Genomic DNA, 9,563 nt, shown 5'->3' on the forward strand with positions numbered 1-9,563 from the left:
CCTACTGCTGCTGCAGCTGGTCTGAGGGCTGCCAGGCCAAGACGTACTAGACCTTCACCGTCTCCTTATAGCATCACTGCTAGAGTCTCTCACACCCACTTAGCACTTGCACTCATCTAACTTGCTTGTTTGGGTGACCAAGACCTTCATTTCTAAGAAGCCTGATCCCCCAATGACCTTTCTAGACCACATTGACTATGACTGTCTAGTTACACCTGACCATATACATGGAAGTGCAGAAGTGCCTAGTGATTCACATGAGTTCCATATGCTACCCTTTGCCTTTTCATGTAGCAGCAACTTTCCCTGGTCTCCTGGCAGAAGTAGCTCCAAATGATGTGGCAAAACTGCAAGACCCCTGTGGAAGCATCTAGAACTAGGACTGTTAGATTTCTGGACTTGACCTTGTGGGCATGGAAGGCTTAAATACCCAGAAGTGTCACTGGGGCCAACTGGGAGGGACTAACTTCGATTCCTTGGTCCCCAGACCCATGTTCTACCACCTGGGGAAATGGCATCCTACAGGGGCTCTTAGGTCAGCACAGGTGCTGTGATGAAATGGGCTGTGCTACTGACAGGCTGAGCGTTCTGCTTACAAACCATCCCGAAGCTGCTGGTGAGCCCAGGTGGGCCATGGCAGAAGACAGTGCCAGTCTGATTCCTTCCCCCAATGGACCCCGCTCAGTTTCAGGCTCCTGAGTCTTCGTGGCTGTGTTGCAGTCGAGCTCTCTGGGAAGGAGATGCTGAGTACATATTGCAAGAGTTCATCCTGTAAAATCTTTATCAGACTAAAATCCATGAGACTCAGCTGTGGAAAGGAGGCTGAAGAGTAGTCAACCCCTTGCACTGCAAGAGGGAGAGGGTGGGCTGTCCCTGAGGCCTAGGAACTGTAACTTGCCTCTAGTGTCCCTTGCTGGCCTCCATCCTGATGCCCAGGATTGTGCACCTGAGTGCCAGGTGTGCTGGGGCCTGAGCTGTGGTTATGTTGATGGGGGTGTAGGCTGGATAGGGCCACCATGGCAACTTCATAGGTCCACTGGGTGTTTCCTAACTTCATCTGGGTCCTCTGTGGGGACAAATAAGGCCTGCCATTTGAACTATTGACTGGGTCAATCGTGACTGAAGAATAAACACTGATGGAACACTTGCAGTGGAAAACAAGGACTTTGTATTAAGCATCAGGGCTTCTTCTAGTAGTCAGTGAGATTCTTTGCTTCTGCCAGGTGGCAGGGATTTGACACAATCATTACCTTAAGTGGCTCTTTTGGCTATGGGATTGCTCGGTATCTGGCTGCACATGTCATTGCCAGGATATTTTGTAGTATTAAAATGCTAACATTGAAGCTGTTCTTGGCAAACATCTGTCAGCTTTGCCATCACTTTGGTGGGGTTCTGGACTTCCGACCTAGGCTGTCTCAAATGTCAATGCTGCTGGGCCTCCTCATCCCTGGTCCTTTTACTTCCTCGTCTCTTCCTGCTGAGAAGGGAATCAGCTGTAGAAACTACTCCCTCCATCGTGTCCTGTTCCTGCAGGACAAAGTGAGCATGAAGACTTTGAAGAAAACTTATAGGTACACACTTCTATAGTAAGAACATTTTTAATTTGTTTTAACTTGTTTTACTGAATCAAAAGTAAACTTTGATTTGTCATTTTAGAGACCACATTATCAATTGAAAGGGTTGGAAACTCTCAGTCTCAGCTGAGATGGGCTCCAGGAAGACTCACTGGGTCACATGAGTGCTGGATGAACCCAGATGGGGAGACCGAGGGAATGAAGGCTGAGAGGTGGAAGGGAGGGAAGAGCGGGTCCATGCTCGTCCGGTGTCCGGACACAGGTGGTTCCCACTTGTGCTGCTTTTCAAAGTGGTCCATCGGGGCTCAGAGCTTGCTGATAGAGGCACTGTCCTGGCCTCCTAGGAAATGTGGACAGAGCCATGGGTGCCCAGAGGTGGGCTCTGGGCCATGAAGAGGAGGGATATGATGAGACCATTGTACCTTGAATGGATGAGGGAGCCGTCCTAGGAAGTGACTTCTAGAAGGAATCCTTCCTGCACTTTATCAGAGCCTTCTTGTTCTGTCATAACTGGCCTTTTCGGCCTCAACAGCTATGCCTTCCCCAACATGGTAAAACCTTATGTAACTTCTGTTCTCACATCACGTTGGGAAAACATAGAAGAAATGGTCAGAGCCCATCTGATATTCAGAACCTTTCCAAGCGTTTGATGTAATTGGGCACTTGTGCTCAGGTGTTCCTTGTTAATCATCCAGTGCAATTGCGCATGTGCACCCAGGTGTCCTGGGTTATGGACTTAAGAATAAAGATGAGTGGCTGTTATCCACGGCGATTCCCATCACCAGAATATCCCGTGGGTGGGTGGGTGGGCGGGGGGAGGGCTTGGGGAGGCCGCTACTGCTGCTGGAGGCTGCTGCTGCTGCTGCTGATGCCCCCTGGACCCTCTGCAAGGCCACCGCCACGCCGGAACTGTAAGACGCTTCTGCTGAGGAAGCTGAGCTCTGACCTTGTGTCATCTGTCAACAGCTCCCAGAATCTTTCCCGATTACCTAGCATTTACCTGCATGGGAAGGGTCTGGGGACCCAGCTTGGTATGTGAGGGGTCTGGTGATCCAGTCGGTACAGTGGATTTGAACGGTTGGAGCCCTAGCTCTGACAGTGTGAATGGAAACTTAGTATAACTAAAGTAATACCTAAAATAACTTCAACATTTTGGCTTTATTTGTGATTTGCCTTACTTTACACATCATAAGTTGGTAAGATGAGTGTCACGTAGAAAAGCAGACAGTTCTGTGCACAGTGACCCCAGTAGTGACCTGGGGAGGCCACACCTCTTTCTCTTGCTGACCCTCTGACAGCAAAGCCAGGGTGTGCCCCAGGCTGCAGGGTCCCTGGCCATCAGTCCTGGGGGTGGCTGCTGTGCTGTCTTATGAGCCACACCAGGCAGTCTCTTACTTTCAAGACTCAAGTTTAATCCTTTTCGCCCTCATCTCAAAGGGTGATGTGTGTCAGTCCATCTCTGCTTATAGCAGAAGCACCTGAAAGCGAGGAATGTGTAAGGATGTTTCATTTCTTATGGTTTTGGAGGCAGGGAAGTCCAAAGATGAGTGGAGACATCGAGTGAGGGCCTTGTCCTTGTTGGTGGCTCTACAGCAATGCACGGTGTTACAGGGTGAGGATCGCTGAGGGAGAGAGCAAACCTCTTCTCTTGCTCTCCTCTTAAAGCCATCAGAACCACACGCATTGCTGTGTGAATGGGTCCATGCATTCACTAACACAGTCCTCACAATCGAATCATGTCTTAAAGGGCCCCAATTTGCAATAACCTTGATAGGAGTTTCTTCCCTCTTAGCTCAAACCTGACTATGATGGTGTTTCCAATACCTGAAACTTTGGGGTCTCATTCAACCCCTATCAGTCTGTGTCCATTTCCTTGGACATGTGTTGAATTATAAAGGCAGAGGTCGCATTGTCACCATGTGCACAGGATCTTCCTAGGGTGGGGGGATGGGCTTCAGAATGCGAAGTCTTCCCTGGGTTACTCATCTCTGTTTGCTGTTGTCATGCCTCAAGGCCACTAAGTGGTGCCAAAGGACTCCTGTCAGCCCACTTCAGGGATGGGACAAATATCACTGCCTCTCTGGGGACTCTTTTTATGATGAAGGAAGAATTTTACCTTTATTTGCATGATTGGTTAACCTGTCTCTCCTAGTCACAGCGTTTCCTCCCAGGGTGCTGACACCTGCGCCCAGTAGCAATAGAAACATCTCTGCGGCCTATCTGAAGGATGGATTGTGATGACAACAGTGGGGAGTCTCTTTCTCATGACCTCAGTTTTTGTCTTTCTCCTTTCATAGGGGTCTTTATCCTGTGTTAAGTAACATACACCCTGCCAAGCTTGCGTATCTTTTCAAACAGGTGGTTCCTGCCTGGGTAGTGATCACCGATGGTCGGGAGAGCCTGGCACCTGCTGGGTTCAGGAGCCTGGGCACCTCATGCACAGGCCTCTCTGTGCTCCCAGGTCGGGGGCGGGGCACTAGGCAAGTGAACTGGTTTCTTTCCATGAGAACATCTCCTGTTACACTCACGTAAGCTCTGGCACAACACGTTTTTATCATTAATGAGAAACTTTATTTTTTTGTCTAAATGTTTTTATTTGAATCAAATTGCTGAACAAAACAAGAGTTCATTCTCGTTACTACAAATTAATACAGAGCTCAACAGGGGGAGAATTCACGGGGCAGGACAGCTCTAGTATGGGAACACGACCCTGCTCATCCAGGTGTGACCCTACTCGGAAGCAGTTGCTCTTAACAACAGGTTGACCCCAACTACCAGAGCCCCACAATGGGAAATGGTCTTCAGTTCGTGTGTGGGGATGTGAGTTCTAAAAAAGACAAAAGGCAGGGGAAGCACAAACACAACCCACTCTTTGAACAAAATGAAATGTCTAAGTAGAAAGTTGTGATCCCCCTTTCTGCCGTGATATAAAGAAGCGCTGGAATCTGGCACCCGGACTGGGTTTTCATCCTGAGCCTTTACAAACTGGGCCCCCCTAAGATTCACATCCTCAGGTTTCTGGGTGATAGTTTGTTTACTCTGAAGAGATGTGCGTCTGTTCCTTCCTCCTCCTCTTGCTTTCGTGCTCACGTTCCCTGGGGCGGCTGTTCTCTGAGGGTCGCTTAGAGGCCCCGTGCTGTTTGGCTTCTTCCAAAAAGTCGCCCAACCCAAAAGGATCTTCCTCAAACGGAACTGGTCCTTCTCGGCCTCTCTGCCTTGGGTCTGAAGCAGAAACCTCCTGGTCGGGAAGAAATCTGTTGCTCTTTATTCTGGCTTCTAGGTCATCAGCACACACGTCCTTGCTCAGATTTTGGCTGGGCCTGTAAATGATCTGGGCCATGCCCTGACCACCTCTCCAGGCTCCATCATACACATTGTAAAGTTCATCTTGTGCACCTGCAAATCCACTGTCCACCCCTTGGGATCGGTCAAAGAGCCTGTGGTCGTACTGAACTTCACTGGACGTCCGAGGATTGGCCATACTGAGAGCAATGACTTCGGTCACATCCCGAATTCCGTTTCTCTGTACTTTCAGCCTCTTCTCTGGCGCTGCCGTGGGCAGGTTCCGGGCACGCTGTCTCTCTTTTTGCCTGTCATGCCAGATTTCCTCCCTCTCCTCTTTCTCCACATGGGTTTTGGTCCCAGCTCTCCTCTCCCTGGCTTTCTGGGCCATTTCTCTGAGTTTCTCTTCACGTCTCTCCTTTGCTTTGTGAGCCATCTTTCTCTCTACCTGGGCACGCGTTTCCACAGCTTCTCGAGCCTTGCGTTCAGCCGTGTAGAGGGCTTGGGTGAGTTTGGCAAACTTCTCACCGATGTGTACTGTCTGTAGTCCTCTTGCATCTGCTGCCAGACCTTTGTCCAGTGGGATTGTGTAACCCTTTGCATTTTTCCAGTTAGAAGTACAGGGAGGAATCTTCCACTCCCGTTGTTCCCTTACAGTCATCTGTCTGCTAGGGGAACACATGACAGGTGCAGGAGGAGAAAGTGGTCCCCCGGGAATTTTCTTTTTAGTCTTAAACCTTGGAGGCTCCTTGGGATCTGTCTGCATTTCTGCCATCTGAATAACCTTCCGTATAGTTCCAGGGTTGAATGCCGCCTCTTGCTGAGCTGGGCTGTGTCGAATATACTGACCAGGAGCCAGTTTATCATCTGTGCCCAGTGGCCTGGCTGTGGCAACATTCTGCCATACGGATTTCTCTAAGATTGCTCGTGTCTTTTCTGTTATCTCTTTAATAGCTTCTTCATCTGGTCTCTGCAGGTCTGTGTCCTCTGCATTCGCAAATTCCTTTGGAACTGGATGAATGTGTGTGTTGCTAATGGCCTTATCTTTCATCTTTCTCTGTTCATCAGTTGTCTTTCCTACTTATGCATATTTTCTGGCAGAAATTAGGAAGAACTGATTCCTCTGCTTTTCAGCTTTGGGAATATAAATATAACATCTCCGGACAACTTTTTGAAAAGATGTAATGTGTAGAAACATGTAAATTACACATACAAATGTTTAGAAGAAAGTAATGACCCTGTTATGTAAGTGCCAGTGTATTTCCCAAAGAAAAACAGGAGATAAAATTTGAATAAAAATGCCGTATTTAAGAACAGATAAGATGGTCAATGTTATGTACAAGATCCCTAGAGAAGTCAGGAGTCCTCTCATAGGAAAGAGATCCACAACCCATTTCAGCCTCTTGTGACCTTAAATCAGCACCTATGGGAGCAGCCATGATCTTCCTATACATCATATGCTTTGGCAGGAGCCATAAAGCCTCTGTTTAAGTTAAATAGTCGATAATAAGGTTATGTATTAAACTCCCACCCACCAAAAAACTAAGTGTGAAATCAGCTTCTGTGACTCATGAGCTCAACCAAGTCAAAGCTTTGGTATATACTGGAGGCTGTGTTGGTGATAACAAAAGATCAAGAAGATTCTCTTCTCAGGGATTTGCCCCCCAAACAAAACCACCTGGACCAAAAAGCTTAACAAGTATATAAATAAAGTAACTGTACAAAGAGAAAAAGCCACAATTCCCCTTTAACCAAGGGTTCCTAGTTTCCTAGGCATCAGTTCTGAAAGCAACTGAAGCCACAATGCCTCTTTTAATACACAGTGTGTTATAATTGAGACTGTTCTGAAACAAATGTCCACAGGTGTGTGGCTGGTGTGCCACAGATAAAAGTTCAATAAAACAGAAATCAGTGTTCTTAAACCATCACATAATTGGGTCAGCAACAGAGGAAAGACTCGAGGCAGCAAGAGTCATTACTGAGAGTGCCACAATGCCCTTTGGGTCGATCCCAAAGCCTTCCAGGAAGGCAAAGGTATCAGGCAGTTTGGGTGGTTCCTTAGTTTTCTAGCTGTCGGGCACTTACTACTCCTCACAGACGTCGTCCTCTTTTCTGTCCACTTCAGAAGCATCTGATGACTCTTGGAGTATGACATACTACCGGCTATTGAACCCAAATCTAAGTATGTCCTTTTCTTTCAGCTCCTAGTATCTCTGTGACTCAATACATTTGTTGTTCAAGAATGTTCCATCACCTGAGCCGAGGTCAATAATGGGGGGCTTCACCCCTGGCCAGCTGTGTCATCAGCACGGGTGTAATGCACAAGGCGACACTGGAAGACCGCATGCTGCTTCGAGCAGGAGGGATGGTCAAGTGGAATGTCTGCAACGTGGCGATGTCGACCCAGCAGGTAGGCGCTTTGTCAATGGATGCACATGACAGAAAGTACCTCATCGTTTTTAAAGGGCTAGAGCACACCTTGCTACCTGTTTCTGGACGTTTAGTAAAATGCTGTTCCGGGAGTAATTGCCGCCACAAGGCAAATGGAACCACATATGGCTGCCAGTCAGTTCTCTTGCTATCAACCCCTGCTGCAAGCAAGGCAAGCCACATCTGCTTACAGCTAGTCTTGCTTGGTCCCTTCAGGATAAGATCCTGATCATTTCTTAGGGGGATGGGTCCTGGCCACCTTCTGGACCTTTTTTGCTTGTCTTTTCTCCTCTTCTTCACCCAGGCTGGCTATCATGGTTGTTACCTCATGTATAGGATGACCAATGTATGGGGCCAGTATGGCCATCAGCGACCCAAAGGATGTTGATAGAGTATTTTGCAGCACTATGTCTCTCATGCTGCCTGTAAAGTTTTCGTTGTCTGGGCCACGGGTGTTCACATTAGATATGGATAGCCACATCCCCAGCTCTCGAATGATTTGAACCAAGTCAGTATATGTTTGCCATTTACTCACGGTTTAGGGCAGTTTTCCTGCATTTGCCCACATGGCTCGGGCAGCTGTGCTCACCCATTCCATTAAGGAGTGATTACCTGGCCCTTGTGCATATCTGTGGCTATTCTGTAGCCGCTGCCTCAGGGACAGGTGCATGGTGATGGAGGCCAATTTTTCCATCTTCTCACCAGATCACATCACACTATCCACCCCTAGGTCCCATAACCGCAGCAGCCAAGCAGCTAGGGGCTCCCCCTGTTTCTGCCGCAACTGTCTCCTTAAATCAACTCATTCAACCTGGGTATAAGGGACATAGGTAGTGAATTCAGTCACCTGTGGATCACCTGCCAGTTGTCCACCTGGTCCTATAGGCTTCTCGTGTTTCAGTTTCTGGTGCACAACAGGTCATGCCTGGAGATGCAAAGTCTCCTCCAACTCACCACTGCGTTTGTTGTTCTTCCAGGTGTGAGAGGCAGGCGTGCCCAGTTGCAGCACGTCATCCTCCAGAAAGGTTATCTGTGCTTCCAACAGCTCTGCTTTCTTCTTTAAATTTCGATCAGTTTGTATCATAGTGAGCAGTAGCCAGGCTCCGGTAAGCAGAAAAAGTGGCCACCGGGCACAATATGCTCAAGGATAGCCACATTTCCTCCCCCTCCCAAGGGGCTCTCTGAGGCTGCACTGCCTCAGGGAGTGCCTGGTCTATGCTGACTTGTAGTATAGCAAGAAGCAACCAGATTCCAGTCACCAGGAAAGTGGCCAGAGGGCACAACATATTCAGGAGTGGCCACATTTCCTCCCTCTCCAAGGGGCTTTTGGCTCCTGTACCTGTTCAGATATCCTGTTGACTACACCACTTGTAAAGCTAGGGCTTACAGACCCCTCCAGTCGGTTGCACAGATTGGGTTGCAAACCCTCCATACACAGGTCTGTGAGCTAGGTAATAGGGAAAAAAGGTTCTGGGAGCCGTAGGTATAGAAAAATGAATGGTTTTTATTCAGGTCTAGGGGCAACTATCCTAGTGGCTTCTCTGAGAGTTCTGAAAAGCACTGTGGATCAGAGCTGTTAGTCTTTTATACTTAAGTCCACAACCCTGGATGCCTGGGTGCCCATACACAACTTACATTAAGTAGTAACAAGGAACACGTGAGGATATTTACAGCAAATGCTCGGCAAGGTTCTGAACATCTGAGGGGCCCTGACAATTTCCTATTTTTCCCAACAACACCAATCTGTACTTTCTTGTAATGCTTTGAATTAAGATGTGTTGTCCTGACCATCCCATTCCCCATCCTAATTTAACCACTGATTTTACCAGGGAGCTGCCAGACATGTCTCAAACTGTGGCACAGTGGTAGGTTTGGAGGTAGAGACTTCTGGCCTTGGTATCTCACAGATGGACCCCACAGAGTCTGTGAGGAGTCACTGTGTGGCTGACCTGACCCAAAAATGGTCCAGGTGCCACCTATCACCCCCAGGAGCCCAAGTACATCAATTGGACCCAGTGCCTGTGTTGCTGGTTGGCTGTGCTGCCCAGTGGCTCACAGAGGACAACCTTGGGATTTGCCTTAAGGCCCTGGGGTCCTGGCTTTGCCTTATGTCTAGTTTTCGACCACCTTATTGATACCCTGTTATATTAATCAGTGACCCTGAACAGGTGTTTGGGTTGTAACTGTGGAATACACTATAAAGCAAATGTACTTCACAGGGCCTTGTTTTCCAAAACTGTGCAGTTTCAAATATTGACCTTGCCGAGGACTGGAAAT

General features: G+C 48.2%; 1 protein-coding gene across 1 annotated transcript; it reads right to left on the reverse strand.

The window, feature by feature from the left end:
- Positions 1 to 4,608: 4,608 nt before the first annotated feature.
- LOC134385664 (SNW domain-containing protein 1-like) lies at positions 4,609 to 5,907 on the reverse strand. The gene has a single exon (XM_063107418.1). It carries the CDS (start codon positions 5,905 to 5,907, stop codon positions 4,609 to 4,611), a length of 1,299 nt encoding a protein of 432 aa, XP_062963488.1.
- Positions 5,908 to 9,563: the final 3,656 nt, after the last annotated feature.

The sequence above is a fragment of the Cynocephalus volans genome, chromosome 9 (assembly GCF_027409185.1).
Source record: "Cynocephalus volans isolate mCynVol1 chromosome 9, mCynVol1.pri, whole genome shotgun sequence".
NCBI lineage: Eukaryota > Metazoa > Chordata > Mammalia > Dermoptera > Cynocephalidae > Cynocephalus > Cynocephalus volans.

What these genes read in the sequence shown, in the direction of transcription:
- LOC134385664 (XM_063107418.1), bottom strand. Translation starts at nt 5,907, where the DNA reads ATGAAAGATAAGGCCATTAGCAACACACACATTCATCCAGTTCCAAAG.